The sequence below is a fragment of the Heloderma suspectum genome, chromosome 4, assembly GCF_057233095.1.
Source record: "Heloderma suspectum isolate Gila_16-S chromosome 4, 16-S_ref, whole genome shotgun sequence".
Taxonomy (NCBI): domain Eukaryota; kingdom Metazoa; phylum Chordata; class Lepidosauria; order Squamata; family Helodermatidae; genus Heloderma; species Heloderma suspectum.
This window is the reverse complement of record NC_139461.1, coordinates 60,011,219-60,030,097: the sequence shown is the minus strand read 5'-3', so window position 1 is coordinate 60,030,097 and position 18,879 is coordinate 60,011,219. Positions and strand designations below refer to the sequence as shown.

Here is an 18,879-nt window from a genome sequence, read left to right as displayed (position 1 = left end):
CAGCATGGCTGCATGGAAATGGGAAGTTTCTGTTTTAGATTCACCCCAGTTTAGCTTGTTGTCCAAACCCTAAAATGTGATTAATCTTAACTATACTTAGTTGAAACAAGCCAGTTTCATAAACTATGGTTGGAAGTTCGCTTGTCCCTTCTAATCATAGTCAAGATTAACATGCCTGGGTTCAGATGACACAGCAATCTAAAATGGAAGTGACAGCTTCCAAGCGCCTTCTCACAGCAATGCTAGGGGAGGAGGAGTGAGGAGAAGTGTACAAGCCTGAGAGTTGTTGTGCTTTGTTCTTGTAATGCTAAAATATGGTTTAGCACAGGAGTCTCCTAACCTTTGGGGGCTGGTGGACACATTTGGAATTTTGAGGTAGTGTTGCAGGTGCTCTCACAAAACAGCTGCCATGGGAAGCTTATCTATACATAAAAGGGCTGCCATGGTGGACATGGCCAGTCACAAAACACTCATTTCTCAGAAGGCAAACTGGTGAAACTGAAAGAAAAATAACTTGTCCAAGAATCTGAATACAAGGAGAGGTGGGCTCTGACATCCAAAACACAAAACCACTTCTTTGAACCCCAATAAAATTTTGCCGTGGGCAGCACTTAGTTTGGCAGCATGGCAGCCTCACAGTTATTTTTTTATTTCTTTAAAAACAAATCTTAAGAAAATAAAGATCAGGAGGGACAGGGCGCGCCCCAGGTTTCAAGACAGGTGTCTCAGGGCACACTGAACCCAGGTTTAACATTATGCCAAATCAGCTCTATAAGAAATAAATTCACTTACAGGAAATAAGATGTTCCTAAAGGAATTTGGGATCTTAAGGACTGTAAGAGTTTTCAATCTTTTGCTACTTAGCTAAATGCTTCTGTAGTTATTCTACTGATTGGTTTAGAAAGTAATGTTATTTTTCTGTGTTTGAGCTTTTCAGAAATTAGTGCTCCACACACACACAAAAACCCTTGAGATAAAGCATGTTGCAAAAAATGTCAGTTTAAGACCAGTTGTCTTGACTAAAACCAATTAAGACTACTGCTGCCTAGATCAGCTTTCCCCAACCTGCTGCCCCCCAAATGTTTTGGACTTCAACTCCCAGAATTCTGGAAGTCAGTATCCAAAACGTCTAGACGGCACCAGAATAGAGAAGCCTGGCCTAAAAAAGACTCACTGTCCTAGGACAAACTAAAGGACACATCACACCGTTTGTATGGCCCCCAGAAATTGATAATTAAAGGATTTTACCGGGGGGGGGGGGTGTTAATACCATTTAATAGCTCCTTTCATGAGCAATAAAATATACTACAGCACACGTGATGATGTCCAAACACAAACAGGTCATCCAATTATCCCCTAATACTTCAAAACAGCCTACACAACTTTATCACAATTCTTGGAAATTTCTCATTTTACCATACATTCTGAATGACCAATCCTCCTTCCCAATAGGATCTTCTGGACAGATTCTGCTAAGACTCCCTTCACTGAAGGTTGACATCTACTGGTAGAAACAGGGCCTTTATAGTTGCTGGCCCAAAGCACTAAATGTTTGTAAGAGAAAATCTCTCTCCTCTGGCTTTAAAAAAAAAGTATACAGCATATATTTTTGGATTGGCTTTAGGAAGTTAATTCTGCTACTATTTAGTTTAGAATATTTAAATACTGCTTTCCATTTGAAAAATCCCAGCAAATCGTAAAACAATGAATCTTTATAAAAGCACAACATTTAGATAAATTAGTCTATTAGTTTTTACTGTGTCTATCTTTCAAGTGTAGACATTTAATCCAATGTGTTTTTTATTATTGTTAGCTGAAGTTTCAGAAAGCAGCATACAACACATATTTAAACTGAATGCAGAGAATTCAGAGCCTATGTCTTAAGTTCAGAGGATCCATATCTTTGCCTATTCAACTTGCATATCTTTACCTTCGAAAGCACGAGTAGGCAGCACAGTGCCTATGGGCACCAATGTGCCTCCAGCCACATTTCATGGCACCCGCCAAGGTGCCCTATATCTCCTTCTTTAAAAAAAATGAACACATTTTCTTACTAGCAGTTGGGATTGCTGTGAAATAGGTTTCCGTTGGTGCTGAAAACTGGATTCAAAAGAGTTGTTTAGGGCCTAGTCCCCACCTCTGCCTTATACTCAGACTTTGGGGCAGGTTACTTGTCCTTTGATACATCTCAGATGGCAAACATTTTGTGATGATGCCCAGAACAGTTCCTCAAATTACCAAATGTGCCCATGGTGCAAAAACGTTGTCTACCCCTTTTCTAACGCACTCAGCATATCATAGACTAGAGTTAGAGTGGAGAAAAAATGCTCTTTCCTTAGAAATAGAGCCAATATCTGCCTCCTTATTAAAGAGAGGACACCTATTAGCATGTCTACTGAAGTAGGCAGCTTTTCCTCTTTGAATATCAGTAGGATAAACTGGGTGGGGGGCCCAATCAGCCAAGCTAACTAAAATCTCAAATACCATCTTTTTACTTAACACTTTGGGCTTTAAAATGTATATGTCCATTTACTTGCTTATACCAGGGATTATGTTTAATTAAAAATTAAGCCGTAACTATCATCAATTATACTACAGATAAATTAATGCATGCATTCTATTAACAGAATTCGCAAACTAGGTAAAACGCTCTAAAGGAATATTGGCCAATTACAATTTAGAAGTCAGGACTTACTCAGGGCTTGTTCAGACAATACTCACCCTCAACTTACACTTGTGGTGAAATCAGAAGCATTCATTCATAATGGTTGAATTAGGGATCCAAAAGGGGAAGGACGGCAGCATCAAAAATAGCCAGTGAAGCATAAAAAGAAGAAGGGAAACGAACTGGTGCCCAAAGAAAGATCTATGGGTTAAAAAAAAAATAGACTGCCCCATGTTTCAATAAATGTGTTCCTCAGGAGAGACTGAATATCAACAAATGCAGAGTAGAATCCATGTAGTACTAATGCCATTCTATGAAAAGATAGCTAGCATTCATTTTAAAAAGTCAAGAGTTCAAGGTGGACAGAATGACTAACATTAAGCAACACATATTTTATAACAGATCAATATCGCAAAATAGTAAACATGAAAAACATTCAATCTATAAAATAAGTATTTGTCGAATAGCACTGTACACTTTTCCAATATAAATCTCAGTTTTTCCATGTTCAATATTTCTTTTTGAAGGAATTCTATGTTATACTGACATTAAGACAATTACGTGTGACACAATCTTAGTTCCTCGTTCTATCTGCTTTGGACCCTTGATATTTTTACAAGTATTATCCATAAAATGGCATTTACTCACTAAGAAATATATTTATCAAAATGTGCTGGGCAGTGTATTTGGACCAACAGAATTTCCATCACTTTCAGGAATGATTTCAGGGAACCTCTCTGTTTCTCCAAATTACAGATTTAATATTCAAATAAATACAGGAGATTGTATCCAATGTTTCCATATGCCAGCAGAATGGAAACCACTGACCAAACAGTTTCCCCCTCTACCCCACTGCCCACAGCCCTCAAATCTGCTCTGGAGGGATGGGAAACCCTCCAGATCCAATTTGGGGTGTGGAATGCAGGGGGAGGTGAGGAAGTAAAGTCATCTCGCACAACACGAAATATAACACAGGATCTCCCAGTCAATCTGTTCCATGCTACATGTAGTGGATGTAGAGTGGAGGAGCCAGGCTAGTCCAAGATCCACTTTCATTTCACTGTGAGGATAGCTTCTGAGAAGACAATACTAACTGCACAAACCTCTAGTTAAGCTGGACTATATAAACCATCTCTATATAAACATTTTATATAATCTCCTGATCCACATAAATGAAAGAGATCTCAGTGCGAATACATCATAGCAGTCACCAGAGATAAAGTGGTGACTTTTGTAGCAACCTGCTATGCTCATTCACTGCCATTTTCCTAACTACACCCAATTCCATTCATTTACATGAACTGTGTACCTTGAATGGAAGGGAGAAGTTTTAAAAATTGACTTTTCCAAAACCTCAAACAGTTTCATCACAAAATAGAACACATGCATAAAGTCTTAATAATATACATCAATACAGTGCAGGCAACTGGTGACTCTGGAACTCAATCCCCAGAAGCTGTCTGAGCACAGCTTAGCCCAAATCCCAAAGACCCCTTTTATTATGCACCCAGCCAGTTTCTTCTGTGTGAGGACAGACTTAGGCAAAGGGCTCTTTAACACCCTCTTTGGGTGCTTCCAGACAAGGCTTTTATCATGCCATTGCCTTGCCTCATTCATGGAATTTTACAGGGGGGTCCAGATATAACTGTCTTCCACTTGAAACCCTCCCATGTTTTATCAAGGCTTCTTCCATCCTTTTTCTTACCGCAGAAAATCTGTTAAGGAAGAAAAGGTGGAACAGCTTCACAATGATCTGGAACATCAAACTTATCAGAGGGAAACAAGCCAGAGTTCTAGATTCAGACATCATGCTAAACAACCCAGGGCACGAGGAGTCAAGCAGAAGTGATCAAGCCACATGAACTAGCATGCTGGCTCATTCACCGTAACCAAGGCAAGTGGTGAGGCAAGGCTGTGAGGTGCAAACCGGGCCATTGCCTTCCGATTGCTAGTGCTAGAAGCCTTCCCTCTGGAAGCACCCTTTGCCAGTGTAGACAGCAAAACAGGCTTTGACAGAAACCTTCTTTACTATGCACCTCCAAGAATCCATTTGACTGTGTCTATGTTGACACACAAATCAGCAGCTGCAGTGCCTTCAGGGAGAACTCAGCTATTCTCTACTCCTGTTCATACTGGAGGGAGTGGATAGGTTAAGGAGCCCTTTGCTTAGATCTCAGTACACATTGGTCGGGAGGTGAATCAGTGAGCAGAGTCAATGTCGCTGCCCGTTCAAGCTTCTGTGCCATTCAAAGATCTGGCCTCTATGAAAAGATTAGGTGCTGACAAGGCATTTAATAATTAGTCCTTTTTTTAAATAAAACTATCAGTTCCAATGTTATTCCCTAACTTAAGAAAATCCAGACACTACTTTCCCTTCTGCCATGTGAAATCATTATAGTATGGCATGGTTTCATTCCCCACCACCACCACGTTGTTACATTATATGACTTGCCTCTATCAAACTAAATACACTGTAATCTTTATCTTCAAAAGGAGAGAAAGATAGCAAATGTCTGATAATGCTAATAGAAACTATACTGTCTGTATAGTTTCAATATTTTATCAACATTTCATTTGTAGATTGCAGTTAATGGTATATATTAGTACTACAGCTTTTTATGCAGGTTTCTCAAAAGGAGACATTAAAACCGATCAATGGGATCTTCTCAAACTGGGGAGAGGTAACAAGTGGGGTAACGCAGGGCTCAGTCCTGGGCCCAATGCTCTTCAACATTTTTACTAATGACTTGGATGAGGAGGTGCGGGGAATGCTGATCAGATTTGCAGATGACACAAAATTGGGCGGGACAGGTAATACTCTGGAAGACAGAAACAAAATTCAAAGTGATCTTGATAGGCAGGAGTGCTGGGCAGAAAACAACAGAATGACATTTAATAGGGATAAATGAAAAGTTCTACACCAAGGAAAAAGGAACCAAATGCACAGTTACAAGATGGGGGATACTTGGCTCAACAACACTACAAGCGAGAAGGATCTTGGAATTGTTATACGTAGATCATAAGCTGAATATGAGCCAACAATGGGATGTGGCTGCAAAAAAAGGCAAATGCTATTTTGGGCTGCATTAACAAAAGCATAGCTTCCAAATCCCGGGAAGTACTAGTTCCCCTCTACTCAGCACTGGTTAGGCCTCATCTGGAGTACTGTGTCCAGTTCTGAGCGCCACACTTTAAGAAGGATGCAGACAAACAGGAGAGGGTTCAGAGGAGGGCAACGTAGATGATCAGGGGACTGGAAACAAAGCCCTATGAGGAGAGACTGAAAGATCTGGGTATGTTTAGCCTTGAGAAGAGAAGACTGAGGGGAGATAGGATAGTGCTCTTCAAGTACTTGAAAGGTTATCACAGAGAGGAAGGCCAGGATCTCTTCTCGATCATCCCAGACTGCAGGACACAGAATAGTGGCCTCAAGTTACAGGAAGCCAGACTCCAGCTGAACATCAGGAAAAACTTCCTGACTGTTAGAGCAATACTACAATGGAACCAATTACCTAGGGAGGTAGAGGGCTCTCCCACACTGGAGGCATTCAATATGAAGCTGGACAGCCATCTGTCAGCTCTGACTTGGATTCCTGCATTGAGCAGGGGGTTGGGCTCGATGGTCTTATAGACCCCTTCCAGCCCTACTATTCTATGATTCTATGATCTTGGATTTCTTCCCCAATTTCATTTTGCTAATCAAATGGGTAATTAGATATGCATTTTATGAACGAAAATATTAAGAGCTGTCATACAATTTACAGGCTCAAATGCATGGTAGTGTGCAGAAGTTCTGAATGTCAGTATTCATATGATAAACATAGTTATTACACTCTTAGCTGAAAGTTTATGCTTCAGTTACAAAGATCCTATGAGAAAAGACTGTAACACACACAAATGGAAACTAGTGCCCCAAACTGGTCTACCTAGAAGCTAGTGTGGCTTCTTGCCACTGAGTCTGGGCTTGGTGCAGGTGGCCATTGAACAGGCAATTACTAAAGGAAGTCATCCCTTTGGGGCACAGTTTGGGGAAGGAAGCAAAGAACAAGAGCCAGGCCCTTGAGTTTTTTAAATAAGGAGTTTACTAACTGAAGTTTAGAATTTGTGATAGGCATATGAACTGTGAATTATAAATACTGAGTTAAGTGCTATGTTATCTCCCTTAACTATTAGCCCTGTTTTGCTCTCCCCGAGTAATACTGTTTCTCACCTATGCAAGTTTGGCAAGTCCATCTTGTGTTTTGGGACAAGGAGGAGGGGACTAAGAGCTCTGGAGGGCAAAGGAGGGCACCACAGAATAAGAGGACAGATGGTGTTATGGTGGTGGTGGAGGCCAGAGATGACAGATTAGGGGAAGGCAAGTCAGACATTTCATGTGGAGGTCACCATATAGCTGAAGCGTTCAGGGTAACATACATGATAAAACACCACAATAAAAGCCAGTAACATTGCTTAAAAGCACAAATTGAAAAGCAGCAGATAAACAACATATTAAAGCATGATAAATATCAAAACAGCACAAAAAAGGGCAATTTTTTAAAAGCAGCTTTCAATGTATTTCAAAGGCTTGCGAGAATAAAAAGGTCTTGGTTTGTGCCAAACAAAGTCAGTGCCAGACAGATCTCTTCAGGGATTGCATTCTGCAATTTGGGGACCACAACAGAAAAGGTCTGCTCACAAGTAGTCACCCACTGAATCTTAATATAAGGGGACACTCAGAGCAGGGCCAAGAGATGCAAAGGGTGGGGGGGGGGAATGGGGGGGTGATTTCCATTCCCCCTCCACCCTCTACAGGGACCTTTGGTTTTTCTGAAAAATTGGAAACATTGAACAATTTTGGGTTAAGAAATATTTGTTTAGAATGGTGAATAAAATGCTTAAGACATTTTCATATATCAAGGTGTTCATATATCTCTACTTGGCCTTTATTCTGCCAAAATGATTTCTATGTAATAGGAAGAGCTTTATAGACTAGAGGTGTAGAGTTTCTGGAAATTTTGAAGCAGGGCGGGGGAGATGATTTTTTAATAGTCTCTGAAGGTTCCAAGCATAGTTATTTCTTCCATTCCTTATTAAAATTATTGATCTAAAGTATCTTTTACAAACAGGAACAGATACTGTACACCAATCTTCCTCCAGCTCTTCCTGTTTCTTCTGGCTTCTAAAATATTCAGATGTTTCAGGGACTGCTGCTGAAGTTCCCTCTGATCAGATATAAAACAGGAACCTAAAATGTATTATGTATAACTTGCTTTGCTCATCAAATTTTCATTAAAATCATTTAAAAGTAAACTCAGAGAATTTTTAATTGTCCAAGTTATACTTTCAAATTTAATACACCAAACATGATAATATCTAAACAAAGTGATTTTATTTATTTATTTATTTATTTATTTATTTATTGCATTTATACCCCGCCTTTCTCCCTCTCGCAAGGAACTCAAGGCGGCTTACATTATCCTCCTCCTCACCGTTGTATCCTCACAACAACAACCCTGTGAGGTAGCTTGGGCTGAGAGTCTGTGACTGGCCCAAAGTCACCCAGTGAGCTTCCATGGCCAAGTGGGGACTAGAACCCGGATCTCCCAGCTCCCAGTCCGTCACTCTCACCACTACACTACACTGGCTCTCTGGAATTTCCAGATTTTAGATCTGGAAAAAGCACTAAATAATGCATATTTTCCATTTTTCTTTAAATGTCCATTTTTCCGGGGGAGGGGATGTTCCCTCCCCCCGCCCCCCCATGGCTTCAAAATTTCCAGAAATCTTACCTCTTTAGCAGGGCCTCCAATTATTATCTTAGGGCATGAGCAGGAACATATGGGAACAGGTGGTCCTTCAGATATTATGGCCCCAGGCCATGAAGGGTCACAGCTATGGACGCTCTCCCCTTCTACTCTATCCTTCAACTTTGGGAATTTTGGTGGCTGTCTTGCAGTCCCCACAGGTCTGAAAGTGTTGCTGCCAAGTACAGATCAGTTAACATGAAAGTGTTTATTATCTATGGCTTCATCCATGATAAACACACTACACTGCTTGCATTAAAAAAAACCTGGCTGGATGAGAGGTGTTGTTTCAATCTCTCCCAGATGTGCTCTCCTGGCTGTCACATGCAACACCAGACACAACTTGAGGAGCACTGAGGAGTACTTTGGTCTACATGGATTCCATCCATCTGGTCAGGCACCCTGTGTCCTGCAGTCTACTGGTTTTGAGTACCCATACCTGGTGTTGGGCTCCCAAGATAGGTTCAGGATTCTGTTGCTGTATCGCCCATCCTGCTGCTCCCTCCCTGATCTAGCAGATGTGGTTTTGGATTTCAACAGCTCAGGATTTCAGAACTGCCATGCTGACCATTGGCTTATCACTAATAATACTGGGCCCAACACATGTGGCAGGTCATATCTTGGTCCTGGTATTTTGTTCAGGACTACAGGATGAGGCTCTGTGGGTAGGGGAGCCAGAAATGGTTCCTTTATCATGGATATGATCAACATCTGATCAGGTTACATTCTTGAGCTGCCTATAATCACTGCAGGGGTTATAGGCAACTTCAGTGGCCTACCCCCAGAGGCTTATTGATCAAGAAGGTTTTCCAACATCACTGAGGGAATTTCCTGCAGCTTTAGCCAGCAGTCCTCCTGGGGTCCTGGAATAAGGAGATATCCTTAGCTGAAACAGAGTCAATTCAACTGACGATTTGTGGTCAATGAAGTGCCTGGGTCAACAACTAGAGTACAGAAGGTGAAAGTCTCACTGTGAGCATGACTGAACACAGGTAAGGACCCAACCAGTTGCCTGAGAACATGGGCAGGGGGGTGCTGTTCCACTCCATGTCCTGCTTGTGGGTTTCCTGTTAACAACTGGTCAGCCATTGTGTAAACAGAATGCTGAACTAGATGGACCCCTGGTCTGATCAAGCATGGCTCTTCTTAAGTTCTTAAGGACACATCTCCAGACATATTCTATGTTGATGATGGTGGTGAAAATATTCTACTTCTGTCACCATTGCATTTGCACAATGCCAGCCAGCTGAATAGTTTTGGGTGGTGGACCAAGTGTTTGAGCCCTCAAAAGCTCATCGGGACCAATTTGCAGTGCATTTTGTCGGTAAAGCTGCTTGTATTCACACTGAACTGGATGCCATAATTAGAGTCAGAGAAAGGGGAGACCAGAACATGGTCTAATCAATTGTTACGGCTACTAGTCAGCTTGTTCAACTCAGGGATGTGGACAAGCTGCTTGGAAACCCGAGACCTACCACCAGCTCTCTTGACAGTTGCCCATCATGGCTATTAAAAGCTTCCAGAGCAAGTCTGAAGACTTTGACATCAGAGGTAGTGAATGCCCTCAAAGAGAGGTCCCTGCTGCCCTAAAGGAAGCAGTAGTGTGGTATTTACTAAGGAAACCTAGCCTAGACCCTTTGCACCTAGACAACCACCATCCAGTGTCTAACCTTCCTTTTCTAGGCAAGGTGATGGCTTTGTAGTTCAAAAAAGTTTTGGAGGAAAATGATTATTTAGATCCTCTCCAGTCTGGATTCATACACAGCTTCAGTTTGGAAACTGCCTTGATCACCATGATAGATTACTTGAGCCAGGAGTTGGATGTTAGGAATACAACCCTCCTGGTTCTGCTAGACCTCTCAACAGCATTTGATACCACTGGCAATTGCCTGCTATCACCCATGCTTTTAAATGGTCATATGAAGCCCCTGGGAGAAGTCATCCAGAGATTTGGACCATAGTGCCGCCAGGATGCAGATGACATACAGCTTTACCACCTCAAAGTGCAAGAGAGGCAGTGGAAGAGGCCTCTGGATCCAGTATTGGAATAGATGAAGAACAACCTGAAACTTAACCCAGGCAAGATGGAGGCTCTGTGGGTTAGGAAGTCAGTAAAGATGGATAATAGTCTAGAACCGATCTTGGATGAAGTTTCACTCCCCCAAAAGTATCAGGTGCACAGCCTGGTGATGCTACCTGGAGAAACTTAGCTGGCAGCAATGGTAAGGTGTGCTTTTTATTAGCGCAGGCTGGTTTGCCAGGTGTAGCCCTCTCTAGAAGCCAGACCTAACCTCAGTTATTCATGTGCTAGTCACCTCCAAACTGAAGTACTGTAATGCACTTCATGTGCAACTGCCTCTTGAAATGGTTCTGAAGCTTCATCTAGTGCAAAATGCAGCTGGTAGGGACAGAAAACCCAAACACATTACACCAATTTTTTGCCAGCTGCATTGGCTGCCTATACACTTCCAAGCCCAATTCAAAACACTGTTTTTAAATAACATTCAAACCCCTAAATAGTTTGGGACCAGCTTATATTCACCTGTAAGTTCCTGCCAAGATCTGCTTCGGAAGCCCTGCTTCTGTGACCACCTGTTAGGAGATGTTAAATTACTGAGCATACCAGACAAGGCCTTCTCTGTGATGGATTCTCAGCTTTGAACACCCAGTGGAGTTCCATCTCTCCTCTACTATTCAGTCATCTAAACAAGCCTTATGAAACTTTTGAGGTTGGTTTTGACTAACTTGCAAATAGTTAATATGCTAAAGAACAACTTTCTTTATTAGTGTTCTTCCTCTAGTATTGCCTACATATTATTGTCTTGTATCTTACTATTCCTGTAATGTATGTTGTTTTGGGAGGGCTGGGCCCTGAAAAATACCTTATAAATCCTTTAATAAACAAAATGCAAAAGTTTGTTGTTTTTTCTGCCTCTGTTAAATGCCAAGATACCAACAGATGGAACTAAGCCAACACTCTGACATTCCCCTTAAAGGAGAATGAGCAAGAAGCCCAGTGACTGCAGTGCAGCCCCTGCTGAAGCTTGCCTATTTGGAGTCCAGTGAAAAGGAGCTAACTTTCCAAAGCAAGGGCGTAAAGTTGGATGTGAATCTGTTTGACAAAGATAAACAAAAGGACAGAGACAAACCAACACAAATATTAATACAAGGATAATTGTGTAAACAGCAGAAAGGAAAACAATGACACATGCATAGCTAAGAATTCCTTCATTCCTTGCCGTTTTTAAAGCAGCAACTACTTCCAATTTGCTATATACACAACAGGACTGCAGTTCTCCCTTAAGCTGGAGATACTCAGAGACTGGAGTAAGATGCACAAGTGGCAAATGAGAACTGTACAGATTCACCATCCAACACCTATTACTGTTGGAAGACTGTCAACAGTTCAGCTATACAACCACGGATTTTACTTCAGGGTCAATAGCCTCAAAGGCAAAAATCTATCAACACGTCTCTACCAAACATATAGGAGCCAATAACCTATGCAAAGGTTGTTATCATTTTGTGGACACAGAACATTGATTACATATGAGGCTGGATTCCTCTCTTACATTTGGTGAATGTTTATGGAAAGCAATATTATTTCCACTGAAGCCACTCCTACTCATCTTTTTCTATCCATTGCAGTCACGCTATTTCATGATTGCTAGCACATGATAATATTTAGTTTACAACTTAAGCTAAAACTTTCCTATACAAATATTTGCTCATATGAGTCACTCAAACACAGCTTTAAACAAAACAAAATCTTAATCTCACATGTACCAAGTATCTTCTGTAATCATTGTGCATTTGAAATAAGAAATACAGCTACAAACGCTAACCTTCATAGCAAGCAAAGGTCACTAACACCTCAGGTATTTCAGCCTTTATTCATTTTTCTCATTTTATGTACAGTGTTAGTATGAATGTATACATTTTCTCTAACATCTGGCTCCTCCCCTGCCCCCCTCCATGTCTTCCCATTTAGATATCCATTACTGAGGAGCCTGTAATCTCCTATTTTGTGACCACCATCTATCTCCTTATGTATTTGCTCAGTGCTTGACTCTATATGAAATTTGTGCTAAACAAAAGCGGAATAATTAGAGCCAAACCAACAATCAGCAAAACAAGTAATTGAAAGTACTGGAAGAGGGAGGAATAAAAATGGGAAATGTGTTAAAATATTTTAAGTGCCACACATATAGGTCTGGGCATTTCAACAAGTACTACACTTACCTAGCATGCGAATGTACAATGCAGTTTGATCAGAACTGTCATAGGAAATTGCCCCACGTCTCTGGAAATAAAAAAATACAGAACATTTTATTCTTGCTTTTAAAATGAGCCTTAATTTCTCATTTTACCAAAAAGACACTTGTTCCAATAAAGAATGCGTTCTCTAAAACATCTCGACCTTTTCTTTATATTGGTACATATCTACAAGGAGATATATTGTCAAAAGTTTTGCTAAAACACTGAAAACCTTTTCACTTGTGTTATCTCTCAGATCATTCAAAGTTTGATAAGAAACTTAGGGCTGGAAGAGACATAACACAGCTCATCCCTTAAGCATGTTTAAAGAAGTGGGCCACTGGATGGCACACTTCCTCCCCTCCTCCCAGACTAAACCATGGTTAAAGGCTGTATCAGTACTTGCATTAATGTGACTGGGGACTCAGCCTGTTTTAGACAGAGATACACTCCCCTTGAAGAATCAGGTTTGCAGTCTGGATACTCTGTGATCTGCTTCTAGAAGCTAAGGTAGCAGGTGTGACTAGGAGTGCTCTTTACCACCTGGAACTGGTATGCCAAGGTAGGCAGACCTAGCCACAGTCATCCATGATAGACACTTGAAGCATATTACTATAGTGTTATTTGATCTGCACTGCTTGCCTATTTATCTCCAGGGTCAACTCAAGATGCTGGCTCTTACCTATAAAATCCTAAACAGCTTGAGATCTGAGTATTTGAAGAACTGCCTTCCCCTATATACACACTCTCATGAAGCCAATTCAAGACCTCAGCAAACGGTTTGGTGGGAGTCTGCCAGATGCAGAGCCTTTTGGGTGGTGGCACAGACTTTATGGAACAGCCCCTCCAGGGAGGCCTGCTTAGTCCCAATGATTCCATTCAGGTACTGAATAAAAACCTAAATCTTCCAGAAGGCATTTAGAATAAGCTTAAGTTGCTGTGGGATATTTTCTGCTGTTTTTTTTCTTCTTTGTGATGGTTATTGTTATTTTCTGACTCTTTCATTATGTTGTTCTTCTAATTTGTTGTCTTCAACCTTTCTGGGGTACATTTGCATAACTGCTGTTCCATTTTACTCTGTTAGCTCCTTTGAGTTCCTTTATAAAGAATGGTGGATTATACATTCTTTAAATAAAAAGTGATAGTAAACATGTTTAATGTTAACATGTTTAATTCATTCCCCACCAGCTTCAAACCTAGTTAGTATGCTAGGGTTACTGTCAGTATTGATGTAGCCCTTAAGCAAAGTTAAGGATAGAGGGGGAGGAAAGCGGAACGTTGTATGCAATCATGTTGAGTGCACATGATCTTGCAACTGAACCCTTGCAAGCTGCTTTGAGGATTATTTTGTAAGTGGTATATAAACAAATAATAATAATACCTTAACTATGGTTAATGGGTGGAGAGAGCTATGTCTACAGTTCCACAGTGAGCTATAAACACTAGGAATGTAATCCCACTACACTTATTCATAATATCTATGCAATGAGTGCTAGACATTAATTTGCATTTCAACTACACAGAAGTAGCTATTTATCAATAATCATTCTCTCTCATGTTTTCTAGGTAACCATTTTACACATATAAAAACAAGTATATCTGCTTTTAATCATGTTTTCCAGTGAGTGTATATAAAAAATGGAGGCAAAACAGGACTAAAGGTTGACTATACATTTTAATTAATGATTTCCTTAACAATATTTAAAGAGTTAACTCTGTAAACCAGAGTGTTATATATATTGAGAGATCCCACTGCTGACTATGGTAGACTGACCTCCAAATGTGCACAGGACACTAACCCCTTCTATAGCCAGCAGTGTTGAAATCCACCAGGCACAGAACAGGATAGTCTCATGTCTACAGAGGTCAAACATTCCAAAGTATTGTCTTAAAAGGTTCTTAATTAGCAGAGAACTACAACCATTTCCAGTAACCAAAGCATCTATCACTGCAGTATGCCACCATACTTTAAACACGTTTACTGTACCCGTAGATACTGATATCTATTATCAAATAAGAAATGAGTAGTTAATTAGGAATATTTGCTGTAAGGAAAAGGGAGAGGAAAAGCTGGGCGTTATTGGAAAAAAATGAACAATGCTGACAAAAAGGCAACCTTAATGAAGAATTGAGTACAAAATTATCAAGGCTACAGAAAAGTGGCCATGAACAAGCATTTTCAAAATATAGTGGTAACCTAGCACTTCTTAAAACCCTCTATTTCAGGCAAATTGGCAGTTTCTACACTTTAAAAGCACCTTTGGAGGAGACACGCTGCCCTTGAGTTTATTCTGAAGTACTAGTGAGAGATCAACCAAATGGCAGGAGTGTGTCCATGATGCTGGCTGTTCAGCTGAGGGGAGAGTGTATTGCAGCCTCACCTTCCCATTTCAACTGGTTTTGCACCACTTCTTTCACTCGGCTCCTGCTTGCTTCCTCCCTCTCTTGATCCTTTACAACAGGAGTTGTGAGCTACATTAAGTCAGGTGCTGAATTGCCCCCACTGGGCCTTCCAGGGGCCAGATGACATCAGCGGGCATGACATCATCCCCCCCGCCCCCCAATGTTGCTTTTCTCAGTGCTGAGAAAGACACAGAGTTCAGCACTGAGAAAGGGCACTCCTCCCAGTGCCAGCTAAGTTGATCATGTCCTTCACACACTGCTTGTCTTCCCAATGGAGATAACCAGTGGCATGTGAAGGACTTGGCCAGTACCGGGAGGAGCCATTCTTCCCAGTGCTGGCCAGTCAGACACCTTCTTCACATGCATCTTGCTGTCTTCATCAGGACACCTTCAAGTACCCATGCACCTGCATCCCCACTATTATCTACCAATCTATGATTGGATAATGGGGAATTCCCTTGTACAACACATGCCTTCCCAAATGGGTGTGGGAGCAGTGCGCAGTGGAATCCCCCATTACCTGCAATCACAGATCAGAGATAACAATGAGGATTTCTCCAGGGGGCAGGGCTTGGAGGTCAAGCCCTGGAGGGATTTAAAGTGACCCTGAGGTCTGGATAGGGAACCTCCGTGGACTGAATTAGACCCACAGGCCAGATGTTCCCCATCCCTACCTTACAACCAGTGCATCTGTCTGCTGCCACCGCTACATCTTTTCAGCTGCCTCCTCCTTACCTGCCACATTTAGCCACAGTCTGTTTCTTTGGCTTATATTAGCAGGATGCCCAGCAATATTTCCAAGATCTGCAACCTAGCTTTCCCCAATCTTGAACTGTCAGCTTTGCTGTGTTTCTATAGACAATAGCTGTGCTGTTTTTTGCTCACTTCTGTATGCCCAAATTAATTCTCGATCCTTTGTTCCCAAACCTGCTTTGTTCCAAGCAAACAGGTCCAAGATTAAGGAGAGGTTACTATAATGGCCAATGTCACAAAGTCATATAAATAGGTGGCTTTCAAGGAGCAGAAAACAGGTCCCTTGTTCCCTTTGCAGTTCCTAGGCAAAAGGGGCATTTGGGATGTTTGCCTTCAAGCAAGAGATTACACATTCCTCAAATACAATCTCTTATCTTCCCTTTCTATCCTTCCCATATCCACCAGCAAAGCAATTCAAGCCGGGGGGAGGGAGGAACACAAATATAGATGAGGGACATTCAGCAACTTTTATATATAATGGCTGTCTAAATCAGCAATTCCTAACCACGGTTATACAACCCTATAGGGGGGCAATCTATAAATCTGGAGGTGAGCATTCAGGACTTTGGGGGGGGAAATGGCATTTTAGGCAACCCTCAGTCCTCTCTTGAAATGGAGTTTGCAGAAGGAGAATGTTTGTATACTGCTCATGCCACCCTGAGCATAATGTCTCGGAGCCTAAAATTTCTTCCCTAGGACATTTAAAAATATCACAAAGAGGAATCAAATAAAAATACAAATTTCACTTGGTGAAAAAAAAAAATGAACAGAATATTTCTCCATCCATTTTCAACAACAATGGGTATGTTATGAGCTTCCAGAAAAAAAAAACAGATGGGACACCATAATATCCTTGTCTGGAGTACTGTTCTTATGTCCTTCCTTGTCTCTTGAGGAGCACTCGATAACGTTGTGTACTTGGTGGATTAAGAGCCACTGGTCCAAATAAAGCAACAGCTTACTAAAGAAGTTCAAAAAACTTTATAGGTCAGAATATTAACCCAACAGACCTCCAAATTAGAATGGGTTTTAGTTTCTCCAGAATTATTGCTACTTCCAATCCCACAGTTCTCTGTCACCACCCATGGAACTGGTATCATAGGACCTAACACTCCAAATGGAAGATCGGTAGGATTTGCCAAGTTCACTGGGCATCAGCTCTGCCCATTTCCAGAACACCACCCACCTGCCCCCCCCCCCGCTTTAAAGAATATAACACTTTCTACTAATAGTTTGACAAGTGATCCAGCCAAGGCACAGGGTAAACTGAACATCTTCTTGGAATAAACGTCTGTAGTTCAGTGGAAGAGCACATGCTTTGCAAGCAAAAGGTTATATATAGTTCAATCCCTGGAATCTCCAGGTAGGCCTAGGAAATACTCCTGCCTGAAAAAGAACTGCTGTCACTGTAGACTATACTGAGCTAGATGGATCAATGGTCACCTTGATAGAAAGCAGTTTTCTGTTACCATAGTTGTTTGTCTAGTAAGCACATGTCACAGAATACTCAGATTAGTCCAAAACTTAAGACATACTATAGCTAAACATACTTGCTAGTCAGATTTTTAGCTTCAGTATGGTGGTTTAAGCTTTAGCAAGCAAGGGTGCAATAATAATAAATCAACATTTGAGAGAGACAGTCAGTTTTGCTCACATTCTGCTTCAGGAACATTCTTCCTGTGTCTGGAAACCATGCCTCTGGTATTACAGATAAAATGCAGATTAGATCACCTTGTGGCACCCCAAACCAGATGAAACTTCTCTTTTGTCTGAATCCTGTGCAATCCTGACAATCCTGTGACTAAGCTTAAGCATATTTAACTTAAAAAGCCACACATTGCTTCCTCATTTATGACTACCTCTACTTCACTTCCCCTTCCCTATGTTGAATTTTAGGCTGCAAGTTCCTCAGGGGAGGGACCTGTCCTCTTGTACTCTGTAAAGCACCATGCACACTGATGGGACTATATAAATAATAAATGGCTCCTTCACTATAAGAACAATGCAAATACATTAGCATATGACCAAGTAGATTATGTGACTGCCATTCTCTAGGAAAACGCACAGAAACCATTAGGCCCATGTTTTAAAGACAGGCAGGAATTCATGTGAGCAACCCATCCATCCAAAGAACACTGTGGATTTTCTAGAACAGGGGTAGACAGCCTGGTGCCCTTAAAATGTTTTCGACTGAATCTCCCATAAGACCCAGTCAACATGGCCAATGGTCAGAGATAATGGGGGTTGTATTCCATAAGATCTGGAGGGCATAATGGGTTACATCCATATTAGTCTAACTTTAGGCCCTTCATTTCAATGAGTCTACCGTAAGTAGAACTAACACTGGATACAACCCTAGGTTGCCTACCCCAGTTCTAGAAACTTATTTACCAAACTGGAAGGGGCTAAAGGCGCACAGATGTATAAAATGAACCCTCTCTCAGGAAATACTACAGATCCTTCTTGAAATATTAATGAGGTTTACACTTGTCAACTGCATGGAAGACAAAACCATAGGAAAAACTGTTTTGATTGGACTGATGCATGTTTGCCTCCCCCACTGCCCTGGACTTAAACACTTACTTAGAGCTACCCTAGGGGCCTCTATGGCCAGAAGGCAGGGTAGCAGTGTCTACATAAAATATCTCAATATAAAAGCATAAGATGGATATGCACCATTAGATATTCATATTAAATTATAATATTTATTAGCAAAAACCATGTTGAACATTTGTATGTCCCATTTATTAAAATGGAGGAGATTGAAGCGTGTGGTTAACTTGTTTACCGAAATCAGTGAGTGTAAACTAAGTAAGACGTTTCACACATACAGACCCAGTTTGCATTAATAAACAATCTATGGATAACAAACCATGGGTTGTTTGTGAGCATGCAGGAGCAAGTGAGCATGGTAATTCCCGACTGCTCGCCCACTTCCATTTCAAACCAAGAATGTCCCGTTCCTGGTCTGTTTGCCATGATATCCAAACCCAGAACTCTGGGTTGTTAAGGAAA

At 41.2% G+C, this 18,879-nt stretch overlaps 1 protein-coding gene across 2 annotated transcripts in view; it reads right to left on the bottom strand.

Moving 5' to 3' along the window:
- Nucleotides 1-18,879, bottom strand: part of PDE7A (phosphodiesterase 7A) — a 67,257-nt gene that overhangs the window by 40,349 nt on the left and 8,029 nt on the right. For both annotated transcript variants that reach the window (XM_084849419.1, XM_084849418.1), the window contains exon 2: nt 12,694-12,754. In XM_084849419.1, the coding sequence (XP_084705545.1) occupies nt 12,694-12,754 (61 nt within the window). The remainder of the gene's footprint in view (nt 1-12,693; nt 12,755-18,879) is intronic.